At 33.8% G+C, this 19496-nt stretch overlaps 1 protein-coding gene across 4 annotated transcripts in view; it reads right to left on the bottom strand.

The window, feature by feature from the left end:
• Positions 1–19496, bottom strand: part of PRR16 (proline rich 16) — a 269296-nt gene that overhangs the window by 142301 nt on the left and 107499 nt on the right. For 2 of the 4 annotated variants that reach the window (XM_067731526.1, XM_067731527.1), the window contains exon 2: positions 10058–10155. The exons of the other annotated variants lie outside the window; for them this stretch is intronic. In XM_067731526.1, coding sequence (XP_067587627.1) covers positions 10058–10069 — 12 coding nt within the window. In that variant the 5' untranslated portion in view covers positions 10070–10155. The remainder of the gene's footprint in view (positions 1–10057; positions 10156–19496) is intronic. 4 annotated transcript variants of the gene reach the window in all.

Raw genomic sequence — 19496 nt, 5'->3', positions numbered from 1 at the left:
AACAATAAGTTGTTGAGTCCATAAGAAATGGACTGAGATCTAAGGCTTTTAAGTAACAGGAAATGTGCCAGTCAGAATATTCCTGGGGAGGAATAACTTGGAGGTACATCAGAGCCCAATTCTACCTTTTGTAAAAGCAGCAGTGTGTCTCTCTTCTTTTGTTTCGATGTATGACAAGCCAGCACAACAGTTAAATAATCTTTAACACTTCCCTAATTTTTCCACAAAGCTTGAAGTCTGGGAATGAAAAATGATGCTCTCAGGAACATTATTTTTAAATGGGTATTGTGATGGGTGATCATACTTTCTCCAACTGCTCATTATAAGATGCCTGATAATGCACACCAAAGACTACTATAATGTATTAGTTACAAGTCATATTTTAAACCTGTTATTATTTGCAGTCCCAACTTACTACATGATGTTAAGAGAATCTTACAAGATGATAGTAATGAAACTGCTTAGGAACCCAGCTATGATATCTACTATGGATCTACAAAATTCATCAATCAACACTTATTAAATATCTATTGCAAACAAGGAGTGCAGAGTATTAGAATCATATAGGGATCATGTGCTCAGGAAAACTGAGTACTAGGCCCATATCAGACACATAAAAGGTACCTGACTTGGGCTTAATCCCTTTATGTCTCTGTTGCCTTATTTGCAAAATGGGGGAAATAATAAGTGAATGACTTGTATACCTCATAAAGTAGAGATAAGTAAAAATCTAAGGATAGAAAATAATGAAATTGGGCTGTTGACTATAAAGCAGTATATTAATTACCTGTCCAGGATGCAGGTAGCCAGTTTCCTCTACCTGTGCTGACATTCCTCTATACATGAATCTAATACCATGATGCAACTTGCATTTAGGCATTTTCATTTGAAGAGACAAGCTTTAAATGAAGTATAGAAACCTAATTTATTTCCAAAGTCAGACACTCGGTTTACTACATTAAAGGGAAATTATGTCTGTACAGAATTCTAAACACTTCCTATTTTATTGCCAATTTATTTTTATGCTAAAGGTAAAAAATGAATTTTTATCTTTCATTCATTAAATTATGGAGGGAGAGCAGATAAATGTAAAAATTACAATGGATTATAAACTTTTGAACTTGATTTTCAGTCTGCTTTACCTTCATCACTAAACTACGGTCCAAGACACTAAATCCCTGGGCCATGATCCAGTTTGTCTCTTATTAACAGCTTTACTAAGGAATAATTTGCATAAGATAAAATTCACCCATTTAAGTGTAGAATTCTTTTTTACTAAATGATTTTTAGTAAATTTACAGATATGTACAATCATTGCCATAATCCAGCTTTAACATTTCCATCACCCCAAAAAGACCTCTCATGTTCCTTTGCAGTCAACCCCTATCATAATCTTTAGTCACAGGATCCCAACACCCTACTTTCCAGCTCTGTCAAGTTGCTTTTTCTTTTTTCAATTAATTTTTATTGGAATAAAGTTGATTTACAGTGTTGTGTTAGTTTGTCAATTTGCTTTTTATGGACATTTCATATAAATAAAGTCATACACTGTGTGGTCCTTCCTATCTGCCTTCCTTTATTTAGCATACTGTTTTTGAGGTTCATGCTTGTTGTAGTATGTATCAGTAGTTGATTACTTTTTATTGCTGAATAATATTCTATTACATGAATAGTTTATGTTTTATCTAATAATCGGTCGATGAACATTTGAATTGTTTCCAGTTTTGGGCTAATGCTGCTGTGGACACCATAGTCCAGTTTCAGTATGTAGTGCTTACTCAGCCTTGGGGAAATTGGTACGCAGATACACAAACCTTAAATTTAGACTTTCCAGGTGCTCCGTTGTTCTAAAGTTTCCACATGAAGAGAGAACAGAATTGTAAAGTGTTTAAGAGCACAGATTCTGGAGTTCTGGAGTTGGGTTCCTTGGGTTTGCAAGCCAATTTGAAATCGTACATTCTAAGTAAGGCAAGTCATTCACTAACTTCCTTGGTTTCCTTCAGTAACCTTGGTTTCCTTTAGTAACTGTAGAATGGGGATAATGACAATGGCTCCTTTATAAGTTTAAAGTGAGGGTAAGAGGATGCAAAACACACTTAGCAAAGTGCTTACTAGATGTTAACTGTGCACCAAATCATCATTAAATAATTTTTTAACAGATTAGTAATGCTATTAACATAAAATATTTAGAAGATTTCTGAATCTATTTTCCAACTAAGAGGTACAAGTCTTATTCTTGCTTAATATAGTTTAATTATCAAACACCATGAGTTTTTATATGGAGGGTAGCAAAATACCTCTTTTTCTGTCTGGCCATAACCACATAGTCATTGACTGGGGAATAGTCTCTAATAACCTCTTGCTTCTAGATAGAGAACATCACTGGATTCAAAGTGGCAGAATTAGATTTTTACCATAGAAAAACCATTCTTCATGCTATCACATCCTCTTGAATGTGACACATGATAGACACATGAGAAGAAAGGGAATAAAAAATAAATAGAAAAGCAATTAAATGGCTTCTATAGCTTAATTTAATTATTTAACAATATATAGTGCATATTATGGGCCAGGAAGAGTTCTGAACTATTTAAAAATAGTAATGAATTTAATCTTCATAACAACCCTATGAAATAATCTATTAATTATCCTCAATTTCAATTGAGATAACAAGGCACAGAGAGGTTGAGTAGTTCGACCAAGGTCACACAGCTAGAAAGTACAAAGCTGAGCTTCAAACCAGGCAACCTAGCTCCAGCGTTTAGTTCATGCCACTATGCTTTGTTACCTCTCTTAGTAGAAGACAGAACATCTGACTAAAGTGGACAGGTTCCCAGAAAAGACAACCAGAAGCACAATCAGTTTTGTTCTGCACACAGACCCATTTCCTTTAATCATATTATTTGACTTACTTTAAGTCACAGGGAAATGCTTCTTTCAAAGATGTGTAAAACAAAGAAGGTATAAATTAAAACTCACTTTCGGTTTCATTTTAAACTCCCTTGCCCATTTTATGTAAATGTAAAACACTAAAAAGTCAAGTTTTTCAAGTTCATACATGAGGTTCTTTAAATGCCTGAAAGGATCCCTAAGCTAACCATATGAACGTACTCTGTAATCAATCACTCTATCTGTGAATTGATAGAGTAATAGACCCTCTGTGGAAAACATTCTCAATTTTTAAAAAACTTTGTGTAATTTATATTGTTCGTAGAAGATCATAGTCCATATCAATATCTTCAACTTTTTAATTATTCAAACATTAGGTACGTACTTATAAAGGATAAAAGCTTCATATAAGTGAAATGCAGCTCTACATTAATATTTTAAAGGCTTTGAAAAGTTCTGATGTATATAAACCTGACTAAATTTGTTTAATGCAGCACTCAAACTATTAAAATAATGGAGTCTACTTTTCCCCTATATAACACCATTTTACCTATATTGGAAAATAGCACTAAAAAGTGCTCTAGACATCTAAGCAATTCATAACCTATTAATGTAATTATTTCTTATTCTTCTGATGAAAACTTATTCCAATACAGTCTTTGAGGTCTGAGTTATGAGAAAGATGACAATAATATATGATAGCATGAGTAAGTGTAAAGATGATAAAAAATAGAGTAACATTCATTAACATTATTACGGGCTTATCACACTGCAGACATTGTGTTCTACATGTTTCATCTCACCTAATGCTCAAAACAATTCCAAAAGGCGAGTATTTATTCATTAATTCTCATTTTACAAAAGAAGAACTTAGTAACATGCCAGAGCACACACTTATTAAGAGGTGAAGCTGGGCTTCAAATTCAGGCATTCCAAACTCAGAATTCATATTTCAACAATTACACTTAACTGCCTTCCACTGTGTCCCAGGCAATCATTTCACTTACACGTGTAGAATCCCTATTACTAGGAATAAACTAGGAAATAAACATTACATAAGACCACCAAGGAAAATCTAGGAAACAGCAGGTATGGCTTATTCATCACAATGTGTTTATGTTGACTCTTGATACTTTTGTTATTATAAAACCTTTCCACGTTTGTATGTCTCTTCTTCTCTTTAGTAAGGAGTCTAATTTTTAGAACTTTTTTCCTTCTTCCCTGTCCTAAAACAACTGCAGTGACAGCATATTTTCAAATAGTGATATATTCTGTAAATAGTGGAAAATAATAAAATGTCTCTGCAGTCAAAGCTCTATTTTATATTACCTTTCATTTTTCTTTGGAAGGATCATTCATACATTAATACTAATTCCAAGATATAAAATGTGTTGTGCTTGTGAGTGAACAGTACGTGGTTTTGTTTGTTTGTTTGTTTTCTCCCTACTGCATACTTTTCAAAGTGCTAACATTAAGCTTCTATAAATCAAATTCTATTTTGACATATGGCCTTTTAAATGGCAAAAAGGAAATCATGAAAAAAGCACTAGATTTAAAGACTGCAAAAAGTTGCTAAAATATGGAATGCCACCTTCTAAGAAATGCACATTTTTCACGCTTTGTTCTCAGAAGACAGTATCAAAGTAGTGAGTAAGACATTTCTTCAGCTCACTGTAGCTTCTTTATTTATTGGTAACCTCTTTAAAGCATCTGAGGATGTAAAAAGAAGAATGAATGGATCTGCAGAGATATTTTTTTTTCTTTCACTACATATCAATACTTATCGTGCCATGACTTTTCTAGATGTTGAGTAATGAAAAGGGCAGATGAGGCCACTGCCCTTAAGGAAGTTACATTTGACAGGCAGGAACAGTAAACAAATAAGAAAGCAAGATATCACAGAGTGGTGAGTGCTGTGAAGAAAACTACAGACAGCACTATGAAAGACAGTGGTATGTCAGGAGGGTAAGTGCATGAGAAGGATTTAGAGGCACACACAGGGACAGCCAGAGCCCAGGCTGGGTGGTCAGCAAAAGTACTTCTGAAAAAGGTAACACAGGAACTGACACCAAAAAGAAGAGAAAGAGCCAGCTATGTACACGCTAATTGCAAAGGCTCAGAAGAAGAAATGTGTTTGGGAAGCCCAAGGAACCCAAAGAATAGCTTGCATGGGAGAGTGCCAGGCAGGGGCACTGGAGACCAGTAGGAGATGAGTTCTGGGGTTAGAAGAGATTACAGTGCATGGATCACAAGGTAAAGAGACTGAAGGAGCTCTAGTAGCAATGAGGAGCTGCTAAAGTTTTCCATGTGAGATGACACTGAACCTTTCACATTTCAAAAATCTGACTTTTGCTGCTCTGAGGAAAATGGATTATAGGAGGGCAAGGGAAGAAGCAGAATCTGGTCAGAAATTTGTGTAAAGGCAGTCTAATTAACCTAAATATCCATCGATGGATGAATGGATAAACAAGATGTAGATATACACAATGGAATGTTACTCAGCCATAAAAAAATAATAATATCATTTGCAGCAACATGGATGGACCTAGAGATTGTCATACTGAGTGAAGTTAAGTCAGACAAAGACAAATACCATATGATATCGCTTATATGTGGAATCTAAAAAAATGGTACAAATGAACTTATTTACAAAACAGAAATAGAATCACGGATGTAGAAAACAAAGTTATGGTTACCAAGGGGGAGGGGAGGAGGGGTAAATTAGGAGATTGGGATTGATATATACACACTACTATATATAAAATAGATAACTAATAAGGATCTACAAGTGGGGAACTCTACTCAATACTCTGTAATGGCCTATATGGGAACAGAATCCAAAAAAAGAGCAGATATATGTATATGTATAAGTGATTCACTGCGCTGTACAGCAGAAACTAACACAACACTGTAAATCAACTCTACTCCAATAAAAATTAATTAAAAGAGTAAAAGAGAGCTTCCCCGGTGGCGCAGTGGTTAAGAATCTGCCTGCCAATGCAGGGGACACGGGTTCGAGCCCTGGTCTGGGAAGATCCCACATGCCGCGGAGCAGCTGAGCCCGTGAGCCACAACTACTGAGCCTGCGCATCTGGAGCCTGTGCTCCACAACGGGAGAGGCCGTGACAGTGAGAGGCCGGCGCACCGCGATGAGGAGTGGCCCCCACTCGCCGCAACTGGAGAAAGCCCTCGCACAGAAGCGAAGACCCAACACAGCCCAAAATAAATAAATAAATTAAAAAAAAAAAAAAGAGTAAAAGATGAGGGTAGCTTAGATGGGCACAGTGGAGATGGTGAAAAGAAGGATTTAAAATGTATTTTGGAGGCATCTTTGACAAAACTTTCTGAAAGACTGGACGTGAGGGGTGAATGAAAGGGAGGAAACAAAAATGATGCCAAGAGTTTTGGCGCAGGCAACTGGTTAGATGATGGAGGAAGTTATGACATAGAAGAAACTAAACAAGAAATTTCTGGGTCTGAGTATTGATTCTTAAGTTTTGCTTTTGATATCTGAAATGGCAATTAAACATCCAATGAAGATGATGAGTGGGTTCAGGGAAAAGTTTAGGGCAGGAGATAAAACTTGGGAGTCACTCACATATACTTGGTGTTTAAAGCTATGGGACTAGATGAAATCAGCATGGGAGTCGGGGGTGGGGAGGGAGAGGACAAGGAAGGGAGGGTGGGAGGGAGACAGAGAGAGAGAGCAAGTGAGCATGGGTGTATGCACAAGTACTCAGACTAAATATCTGGGCTACTTTTAGATGCTGAGGAAGCAAGAAGCATTCAGCAAAAAAACACTAAGGAGAGGTAGTCAATGAGGTAGAGGGGAAATGTAAATTCACCTGTTGCATGAACAGAACCTTCACAGATAACATTCTAACAACCATAACCAAAAAGTGCTCTCTGGCAGTTTTCACCTACAGCACTGCTATTGTACCAAGTTCGCTGACCTACATCATAGGACTACTTGTTTGCCGGTTAAGGTTGGATGGAAACAATACTGCCCTAGAATAATTTCCACAGTGTTTTGATTTAACAACGAAATTAAGGAACCCCATCTCACAAGCACACTTCCCCTCAGGTTATCAATCACTGCACTTATCTGGGGGAGAACTGCAACAGAACCATGAACCTGACCTTCCTATTTCACCATTGCGCCCGCTGGCCTTGCTGTCACTGTGCTCCATAATTCTTCGCGGTTATCATATTCAAGGTCATTTTTGGGACAAATAAATTTAAGATAAATTTCATTCCGTGTTTTCTTCTGGATTTGCACAATCTTGCAAAAGTTCTCATAGGTATTTCTCCTATTCTTTTCATTTCACCAACTAAATCAGTAGACTTTGCCATGGCTTGCCAATTCACTGTTCATTCCTTCTACAGAAATTCCAATGACTATTAATACTTATTTCAGTTTTTGAGTCACATTAAGTTTAGCTTCTTTCTACTGTCACTATTCATCCTTATTTCATAAACTCAATTCATTACTTTGTATGCTCTCTCTGATTTACCTCCAACTCACTTGTCTTATCTTGTTTATTTTTTTAACTTTTCTGCTACATTCTGAACATATCAAGGGCAGAACTGTGTCTTACTAATCTTCACATCTCTTATTTCTAGCATGGTGCCCGGTACAAAATGCATGAGCAATTAAGTGCTGAATGAATGAATTAATTAAATAATCTACTAGATTAGTTCAAATTTTTCTTTTTTTAGTTTGACAAAAATGATAAAGATATAAAAAGACCGCTTTGTTATATTTTAAATTAGACCCTTAGGAGAAATTTTCCTATTGCTGAGATTCACCGGTCCCCCAAATTTTCCTACCTCCCTTTTATTTGGATATGTAATTTTCATTAGTATGCTAACATAATAACAAGTTATTTTGAGTGACAACTGCTATTCAATTGACCTATGATATATATATATATTTTTTTAATTCTCAGGAACTACGAGTGTGGTTAAACTCAACAGCAACATTAAATGTTGGATTTTCTCTTTTGCTCAACGTAGCAAAAGTTCTTATATTTTAAAATCTGAAGCACCTGCAATTATTATGGAAAGACACTGCAAATCTTATACTACTATTTTTACTAGTCAACTGTCAACTTTGTTGTCAACAGTGTTTGTCAACAGTGAATTTGTTGTCAACAGTGTTTGTCAACAGTGAATTTACCATTTTTAATTAACTAAACTCTGCTGAAGAAATTAAATATTAGAACTGAATATTTTTTCTAGAAACATTATGAGCTTGAGAGGTTCTATCACAGTCTGACAAGTGCACCAGAAGTATAAAGGCTGCAAATGCTTCACTGGAAAGAGACAGATATTGTTTGGATGTAGGTAATCGAGATTTTATTTCAATGAAAAAATGCTGAGCCTACAGTGCTCTGTTTTTTCTGCAAAACTCATGTCAACAGAATACATGAAACTAAATCCTTAATTCTATGGTCCATTTAGTCAGCTGAAGGTCTTGGGTACTCAGATTAAATAAATGACTTGCAAAATATTAACAAGCAAATTAATATTAGAGATAGAATTTGAATTTGAGAAATCTTCATTTCTGGTCTTACATTATTTTCACCACACAATCTGATCTTAGATAAGTCATATAGCTAAATGGTGAATTCATATTACTTATAAAGAAGGAAAGGAAAGTGAAAAAGAAATTATAAGTATTTCTCCATGGCTCAGGCCTATCAATATAGACATAAACAGATTTTTTTAATCTCTTTATCCTGATTTAGTCAACAACTTATCCTTACTTTCCTTTCAGTATATTTTTACATTTACATCATGCTCTATACTTTCTAATTTACTTACGTCTAAAGTAGAATTTGATTAAGAAGACAAGTGTAGCTTAATTCCAAATAACATTTCCTCTTATTTTCCAATTAGGGCATGTAAAGATAAAGACTTAATTCACGGCACAGCTCCTAACTGTTAAAAACAGTATGATTGCTACAATTCCACAAATGAAAATAGTTTACTAAGTACATTATTGAATTCACTGTACACTAATATAGCAAGTTTATTTAATAAGCTCTCAAGTACAAAATCAATACTACTCAGAGGAATTCACTTCAAATAGAGTATTCCCAAATGAATGAGAAAAGTATATAACTGTTTAAAGAAAAACAGTGATTGTAAACATGTCAATAATATCCCCAATATTTGAGTGTCCAGATATCTTTTATTTTTGGTTTTAGATAGAATAAATTCACTCTTCGAATTAAATGGTTGACTGATCACAGCATCTCTCAGATTTATCTAGATGTGGAAAAATTTAGTTTCATATTAACACAAATGAAAGAGTCCTATATAGATAGAATCAATGAAATTAAATTATTGCTTCAGAAGCATCAGGGGGCTAATGAGCAATAAACCCATACTCTTTCATACATAGAAAAACACTGAGACCAATGAAACCTTTATTGGAAGCCTTTATGGTGGGAAAACAGACAACTGCAACAAAAGAATGCCTTGATTTTGCATGTTTTTACTTTAGGAATACACATCTGTTAAAAGTAATGGTCCTTCTTATGGTCACATATGGTGTAGGCAAGACTATCCCTAAATTATGAATGAGTTTTATGTACCACAAATCAACTTTTCAGAAAAAAATGAGCATTAACTCAATATTTGATTCTTAATAATCATATCATTTATATAATTTTGTTGTTTTTTTAGTGGTGAAACATTACTTCCCTATAGTTAATAAATATAAATTATCAAAATGTCAACTAGTTTTGTTCATAGAAAACATGGATATTTTAACACAAACTCGTTAATTCTGACACCTTGGAAGTTAAATTTTGCAATTTAAAAACACCATAAATGTTCCTTAGAATATTTTTAAAGCCTTACAAACGAAGAAAACATTGCTGAATTTCATATTATTATACGTATTTCCGTTTATGGAATTTAAACATACAACACAGACTGAAATATGACAATTTATATGGTGATAACTAGTATGTGATTGTTAATCATCTTATTTATGGTCATTATTTAAAAATTTTAATATTCAAAGAGATATAATTATCAATTGTAACTTTTGTGTATATTCCAAATAACAAATTATATAATGGACTTGCATGTGTCTTAGAAATGCAATTACGTGTTGTCTAAATGCCTGTAAACATCATGTCAAAGTAGAGCTGACCTTCTCGGGCATTTCCTGGTGTCCTGTTGTCACTGTCTGCCTGCAGCACTGTTTCCCTGTTTCATCATGTGGGGAGGTGGGAGTAGGTTATGGAGCTTCTGTTAAAAAAATTAGAGAACTTTTAAAAATAGTGTATTTACTTTAGACTTTCTAAAACACACTGAACTGAACAGGTGCAGGATATGATGAAGAGGGGGGTGGGGCATTAGTCAGTATGAAGGAATAGGCTGTACTGATGGAGATGGACACATGAATGGAAGAGAGGAGGAGTTAACATGTAAAGCACGTATATGGAGGAAATGCACGTGAAGGACTACATAACGTGAATGAAAACATAAGAATTGCAGGATAGATAAGTCAATCAATCAAGTCTTCAAGAACTGTCCCTGAGCATCTATTCTTCCTGAGTACAGAATACTAGAGCAAGTCAGTGGGAACTTTCCTGAGATTAACACTTATTCATTAATAAATACTGCTTTAGTATTGCTACCCAGTGTATCATTAACATAGACAAATAAGGACCACCTCTGGGAACAGTAATCAGGAAGAGAAGGGGCAGTCAACCATGTCACAAAAACTGATACAAATACCCCCCAGTAGTGTGGTGGTATACAGTAGCCTCTGGAAATGAGAGCTATCCTCAAATATGTGAAGGGATGCCTTGTCTCAGGAAACATAGGCTTATTGTATGAGGTGTCAGTGGGCTGAACCAACCTCAGAGAAACTACAGTAGGTAATGGGAACGAAAGACTACACTAAATCTGAGTCACAGAGTTGGTTTCAGCAGAGGCAAAGTGATCTCTTGGCAGTGACACTGTCAGGACTCTAAGTAGAGAACAGTGAGTACAGAGTCCCGGGCCTGTGACGTCTAAGTACTGAGCCCATGTCCATGAGAGTCACACTCAGTCTCCAAGTGTGCAGTCCCTCATTCCTGCCTTAAGCCTTTGGTAATATGTTCCCCAAACACTGCAGTTGCTGTACTTGAGACATATTCAAACTAGGCATAATTAAAAGGACAGGAGTTTCAGTCATTCAGTTTGTACAATCATTCACTCATTCTCTCACTACTTATAGAGCCCTATGCTTGGTCAGTACTAGGAATGCTGAGATGAGGGCACACATTTCTCAGCTTCCTCCTGCTTCCTGTGCTACTACTGATTTACTTCATCAGTAAGAACCTTGATAATGTAGTAGAGAAAAAGCAAAATTATACATATGAATAAGCTCAAGGCGTTTAACGTCATCATTCATCCATTCATAATGAATGCCAATTTATGAAATACTCACTGAGCACCAATTATATGCCAGGAGTACTTCTAGTTGCTGGGGGAAAAAAAACCACCCAGAATCCCTACCCACATTTTTATTACATACACACGGATTATAGGAAACATTTTGGTTAATAATGAATTATAAAGTTTGGAAGCAAAACACTAATTTAAAAAACCTAATGAATAGTATTATGCAAGCACTTTTTGTTACTTAATATTGAAAAATTTTACAGTTCAAACATTTAACAAAGTTAACAGTCAAAAATAAGGAGAACAATCAAATGTTCCAACCACATTTCACGTTAAATCTACATGAATACTCCTAATGATGTTGTCAAAAATCAGATTCATAAAGTTATAATGCTGCAGAGGAAAAGCAAAGAAGTGATAAAAATTAGCCTCTCTATATTAACACTTCTGATGGAAATTATGCATCTCTGTTCTGACCTCCTCATCCCGAAATATTTATCCCAAAGAAACACTAAAAAAAAAGAGCCTTAAGGACCTACAGAAAGGAATAGAGATTTTTCCGTTAAACACTACTGTTTCATTCTTCACACCAGGACACTGGAGAATGGTGGTAGAAGTATGGTGGTCCCAGGCAAGGTACTTAACTCCCCTACTTTCTCTTTTTTCTCATCCCTGAAAGGGAGGTAAAAAAAAGTACAGTTGATCCCGGAACAACTGGGAGGTTCGGGGCATCCATCCCCTTGTAGTCAGAAATTCATATAACCTTACAGTTAGAGTGGATATATGTATATGTATAATTGATTCACTTTGCTGTACACCTGAAACTAATACATCATTGCAAATCAGACTTTACCCCGATACAAATTTTTTAAAAAAAGAAGAAGAATTCTGAACCAAGCACCTAAGCTTTGTCATTAATCTGGGTCAAATATTCTCCAGGCAATACAGCAGCAGACCAAGCTGCAATGGTTGGTGCCCATACGCTCTTCCTCACAGCGAAGTACAAGTGCCAAATTCTAAGTGTGCTGCCAGAATTCCTCAGCTTCATAATTGCTACCACTTTTTCCATTTTGACAGTATAGATTCTGTTTTGCTGTTTGGCAGAGACTGTCTGGCTTTGCACACTGGAAAAATCTATTACCAAACCATTCCAGCCATAACTTGTGGCCTTATTCATCAACAAAACTCTTCTGCCAAATACAAACTGAACAAGTCCTTCCTTCATTCCCCTCATGTATTTCAGACACAGTCTCAGACTAGGCTAAGAGCAAAATGGAAAAGGTTTGAAAATTATCTGGTAAATATTGGAGTAAATCATCAAGTTGTATTTCAATTATCCAGAGTATCATTACCCATTCTAGAAGGAAAATGTCTAAACTTTATACTTGGATCCAGCTATTGGGAAATAACAGAAGATGATCTGAATTTGTTAGAGCAAAGAGTACGAAACCTGAATTTTTGACAAATGTGCATTTACATTTTTGGCCTTCACAGAATTAATCAATATCCACAATCTGTTTTGATAACTCTGCCTGGAGTATTTGCTTATCCTTCCAGCAAGATGCAAAAATGCCCACAGTATAAGAACTGTATGTTGAATAAGTTTTTCACGAATCAGTATGGGTTTTACACTGAGCTTGTCACATTGTCTTGTCTCCCTTATGATCAACATCATACATTTGTATAACGTGTCACATGTAGAGGGTCACAGTCTGGTTATAGAAGAAAAAGATATCTCTGTATGAAACCATCAGATTTAACTAGGAATCAAACATACACCCATAATCCACTATCTACAAATATCCATCAGTTCAATCCCTGTGTGAGAGTACTTTGCTAAGGAAAGCTCCATTCAAATTCTAATCAGTATGCAATTGGATGCACTAAAAGTTCCTCCAGGGAAGTGATAAACTCTTACTCATCTTCCTACCACCAGAATCTAAGAATTAAAGGAGATTTGTTTATTTGCTGAACAAACTTAATTAAATCTCACCTCCGAGGCTAAGTGGCAGAGGGTTATTGACTCTCAGTCCAGATTTCTCAAATGAATCATGTGTCTGGATATAAAGACTTAAAATGCAGGATTCAGTCTCATTTTTAATAGCCATCACCTAAATGATGTATTACTGCCTAAAAGAAAAACTATTTATCAAGTACAGCATATCACTATGCTGTTGGAATTGCACAAAGAACTTAATGGAATTGCACAGAAAAGCCTACAATATAAATATACTTTAAAAGCTGAATTTAATTAAATAATAGATCATACATATAAAGCAATCATATGAATTGAATAAAATATTCAAATTTTGGATTATGTTTGTTTATTTTGTCCTAAATGGAAGGTAAAATGCATGGTCTAAATAGCTTTCACGTAAATAATTTGGAAATATCTTTTGGGGATTTAAATCATGAAGTTTAGTAGTATGCTTACAGAATAATTGAAAAAAAAAGCATGAATTTTCGTAAGACAATTTAAGATTGATATTCTAAGATTTAAGGGAAAGAAGAAAATAGAAAAAAATAAATTTATAAACTTTCAAGTTTAAACCAATTTCAGCTTAAGTGCTACCAAAAAGACAATGATAAAATCCAACCATATGATCTAATATTTCTCATTTAGAAAATACCAATACTAACTTTAATTGTGCATTTTATGATTATTCAGAAAACCAGCAATTAAACAACAAAATATGTTCCTTGTTTTAAAATTCATGCTTAATTACTAATTTCCTTCGCTGTATTTAGGCATGGGCAAGATGTATTATATCCATGCCCCATGAGTAAATTCATGGGTAAATAACAGCATTATATGCCCTTCAATCTCTGCTGACATGCTAACTGGATGCTTTTCCCATAATCTTCACAAAGTATACACAATGCTTATATATCTTTCTTCAATAAGAATTTAGTTTCAGAAAACAGTACAGAGGGATCTTTTAACTAATCTATCACTTCGATAAAATGAAAATGTGAGCTTTCAGGTTCAAACTATGATCATGCCACCTCAGTGTTCAATTAAAAAAATACATGCATTCATACTCATACTAAAAAGAATTTAAGATTGTGTGGAAGTAATGGTACATGCATATTTCACTGAATAATGCAATAGAAGAATTGCATTTACTATAAGCATTTTAGAACACAAAATAGCATATTTTTTAAAAGAATCAAATCAAATAATATGCATGTATTGAAACATTTTTGTTCACTTTAAGGTATGTATAAACTGTAGTTAACATCACCACAAAACTAAAAACTCATGTTGCCACATCAAACATTCAGGGTTTAAATAAAGGGAGAGTACAGCTTTGAAACAGAATATTTCAAGGCAGTTGAATTTCGAACCAGTTACCTTTGTAGCGCAAGGGAGTTTATCCAACTGGCACTAGCAAACAGATGAACAGCAATGGAGGAAACCTACTCCCCTACAAATCTATACATTAAATGGGGAGGAACTGCTTTTCCACCTATCTTTGCAGCATAGCCATTCAAGGTTCTAAAATGGGCTTGTGATACATGCCATGCACATCTGGGATTAGACTGTAGAAGTATTATCTGAGGCTAAACATCCTTATTTATGGAATTTGGGCAAAGGAGAGGACAGGCCTCAATACCAAAGTGACTAGCTCTTCGTGGGGCCTGAGATTTGGAAAGCTAAGTACAGTGCAAAAATGTAACTGAGAACACAGTAACAGAATTGAAACTGTGGAAGCTTCCTCTAGTTTAAACAATTATTCTAGAAATAGCCCAGGGAAACAGGAAAGAAAATGGAGTAAAGATTTTCAGATAATAAAAATGAATATTTGTACTACTCTTTTAATCATATGAGTAATGTAGTATATACACATCTGTTACCCGTATCTAATTCCAAATAAAACATTTTTTTAAAATTTTGAGTAATTCAGATTTCACTTAGAGAGAAGAGGGGAATAATTTGATAAGATATACATTGCTTTGGGCCTTACTATATCTATCTATATCTATATCTAATCTATCTACCTATTTATCTATGTTGATTTCTCAAACATGAAAGGCAAAACTTCAGCAACTTTAGAAAAAAATAGTAAAATTATGACCTTGAAATATAAATGGATTTCTTACCCAAGACTCGAAAAGCACAAAGTGTAAAGTAAAATGGTGATAAATTTGACTAAAAATTACAAGAGATACTATAAACAATGTTCAAAACAACCAAAAGAATAGAAATAGATATTTTCAAAACATGTATCTTATAAAGTACTAGTACTCAAATATAGTAAAAAAAATCTTCTATAAATCAATACCAAAAAGATGAATAATCCAGTAGAAAAATGTAAATTATGTAAACAGAAATTTTAATAAATGAGAAAACCCAAATGGCAAATGAATATTTGTAATTGAGGAAATAGTGATTAAAATATTAATTAAATACATTTTCATATCCTTAATAACAAAACTTGAAAAACTATAACTACCAATCAATGGGTGAGTATATAAATAAACTGTGATATATCTTTATAATGGAATGCCCTTTATATTCTATAATGGAATAATTTCCAGCAGTAAAATATATAAACTATAACCAGAAGTTTCAAGAAACGAACACTATATGAAAAATTATTTGCACAATAAGTGCATAGGATGCAAATCAGACAGAATTCAAAAAATTATGCATATTATGTATAAATTTATACATATGGAGAAAATACAGAAAATATTTACATTATAATAATAAATGCCAAATTCAGGATTTCATTTATATCTAGGTACAGAGAACAAGAAAAAGGAAAGTGGGATTAAGAAGGTTTATCCAGGGGATATAAATGGTATTTGTGATATTTTATTTATAAAACTTTTATAAAATTTTAAATCAAATTTGGCTAAATATCTAGGCTTTTCAGCATAATCAGGCTCTAGTTTAATGAAAATCATGCATCTTCACTTCAAGTGCTTTTACTTCACCCTCAGGCAGGTAGACAGAGCTCACACTCTTGTACTACACTGTCCAGATAAAGTTCAAGTACCATATGTAGGAAGAGAGAAGAAACTTTCCTAAAAGCTCCAGCAGGTTCCTGCTCACATCTCATGAGCATAGATCAAGACTATAGCTTTAAACAGTCACAGTGGCCAATGGATTAAAAACAAAGACAAGAGATCAAAAAGTGAGATATCTGTTATGTCTATTATGTGACAGGTAAATAGACAGATAGACAGATAAAAGTACAAGTCACGAGACTTTTCTATATTTCAATGGCCAGTTCAGCAAAGCCAAGTAACTGCTGACACTTGAGAACAAAGCCATCCTTAACATTGACGAGAACCTCTTAAATTTTCACAATAGCTGCCAATCTTTGACCTTACTGTGAGTATTTCCACTTAAAAAAAGTACTTAAAAATACTACAGTTTGACAGGAAATACTTTTTTAATGATGGAAACATTAAGAGTTAAGTTGCAAAGCTAAATTCTTTGAATTAGGACTGCTGTCAAGATAAAGCAATATTAGATACCTAGAACTCTTTAAAGTATTTATATGAAAGATAAACACTAATTGGTGAAAGAATAAGTTTCTTAAAGGGAAATCTCGTATTCACATTAAGACTCTTTGAGAATAAAATGATTTCTCAAGTTAGTAATTTTAAAAGGAAATCATAAAGTAGATATCTTAGGTTTTTGTAACTGTTCAAGAGGTTACCTTTAATTATCTCATGCTATTCCAGAAAACAGAGTAGTATATCTTTAGAAGTTAGCATTTTTCATTGAGATTGTGGAATATTACGTGGGAAACAGTAATAAAATATTAATAACATAACAAAATATATCCACATGCCCTATAAAATAATAACCATTATCATGAAAATCCAAAGTTAAATATTAACTAAGATGTAGAGATATATTGTCTCATTTAAACAATAAATTATGGTCCTCCTAAGAGTGAATTACTGAGAGAGTGGGCAGCAAAGAAAAAAAGTATACATAATGTGCAGACCAGTAGTATATCAAATTACTTTTGAAATAAACCCCTGCAAAAGATTATGGTTCCATCATTTACCAAAAGCCTGTCTTCCTAAAGTCACGAGATAAAAAAATTATTATTTACTATGATTCAAACACTTCAACACTTCATGTAAATATAATATATTGGTTGATGCAATATATGTCAAAACAAAACAAAACAAAAACAAACTGGCTGGTCCTGAATATAGCATTTTACAATTTGGTCGTATCAACCATCAATTTAGTCAAGAACATTTACTAAGCAACCACTGTGCTCCAAGAGTTATTCTGCATTTCATTCCCCAGGCATACAAGCATATTCTTCACGTTAATAAGTAGAGTATTTTGATCTGAAATTTATGTTTGAAAGAGAGTGTTTTGGAAGCAGCATATAGATGTCAACCGAGGTGAGTTTGTTAGCAAAATTTATAGAAGAGTAGTATGACATATTCATCATTATGTATGCTAAAACTATAACATAGTTTTATGGTTATGGGTATGCCAGCTTATCTTCTCAGACATTTTGATGATGAAAGTGATAGACATCCAGAACACCATATAAAGATTCAAGCTGTTGTACTGCATAAGAAATAAGACTATGACAGCAATCCTAGGATTTTTCTCTTAAACCCATCAAATGAAAACATAAGCTACTCTTGCAAAGATGTTTTAACATGTCTCTTGAAGAAGACACCATTCTAAAACTTTTACTTTATTTTGTTCTTTTAAAGAATCCAGATAATTAATTTAAACCCTTTTTATGCAATTTTATTTGCAACATTATTAATCTCTAAGAGTTTACTATTTTAAAATTACTCTTACTCTAATATTATATAGCAATTTCTATAATCATGAAAGTTGGAAGCAACGAACATTAGTTATATACCCAAGACACTTAGACTATGCACGTGATTATGGTACAAAAGGAAGTAATTAAATAAATTATTAAATTAAATAAATACACATAATTCAGAAAACAAACAAAAAATGAACAAATAAACGATTTGATTTTACCCCCAACCCCCCCAAACCAATTACTGCATTTGTTAAATTAACTAAATAAAAATCAATTTACACTTCACTTTATAATGTGTAGATAATTTACAATGCATAGAGAGTTCTGAAAACACTGTGAAACAGAGATATATTATCCATTTGTTAAAAACAGATCTAGGGTTATATCCGTTTATAAAAATATTTATACAGTCTTTAATACAATGAATGTCACAGGTGAGGGAAGAGAAATATATGGATATACATATATATTTTCTGCTAATCAAGGACTTACCATAAAAAGGAAACATACAATATTATTATTAGATTGGTATTAGAATAGTTTGGAATACTATTAGATTAAATCTAAAGAATACAAAATATATACAACAGATGGGGATCAGAGAAGCTTTCTTCATGGTGCACTACTATATACCAGAACTGTCATGAATAATTATGAACATACATATATATACTCATTTTATTCATAGTAATAATACCTAATTTTTTTTTTAGATTTGTTTTTGATGTGGACCATTTTTAAAGTCTTTATTGAATTTGTTACAATATTGCTTCTGTTTTATGTTTTGGTTTTTTGGCCTCGAGGCATGGAGGATCTTAGCTCCCCGACCAGGGATCAAACCCTCACCCCCTGCATTGGAACGTGAAGTCTTAACCACTGGACCGCCAGGGAAGTCCCTACTTAATCTCTATTGAATGTTCATTATGAGCCAGTAACTTGAATTTATAGGTAAGGTCTTGTTCTGCCTTCACCAAACCATTTCACAATTTTTCCATTTTACAATTACATTCTTCCCCATTTTACAATTGCATAAACTGGAACTTGGGGTGGGTCAGAGATCTAGAAACAGCTACATACTGATATGAAAACAGATGTGTCTGACTTCAAACTCACCCCAAAACAGTTCAAGCTTCAATTTTAACTGCTAAGAATTCTAGGTATATTGGCTACCTCTCGAAAGTCTGAAGTTTTCTGGAAACTTGAACACTGAATCAGTCACTATAGAATGAACATAAAAGTATTATCAATAATTACAGAATAAGTATAAAATAAAATATTTATTTAAAAACTCCTACTGACAAGATACTTGTGATAAACAGGAAGATGAGGCAAACCCCTCTCTAGCTACTCACTATTTCTTAGTGAGACAAGTCAAGTGTATGAATAAGTTCAGGACACAAAAGACCAGATGAGTATAGTAACACA

Source organism: Pseudorca crassidens, chromosome 3 (genome assembly GCF_039906515.1).
Source record: "Pseudorca crassidens isolate mPseCra1 chromosome 3, mPseCra1.hap1, whole genome shotgun sequence".
NCBI lineage: Eukaryota > Metazoa > Chordata > Mammalia > Artiodactyla > Delphinidae > Pseudorca > Pseudorca crassidens.
The sequence above is the reverse complement of the archived record's forward strand: the minus strand, read 5'-3'. Positions and strand labels throughout refer to the sequence as shown.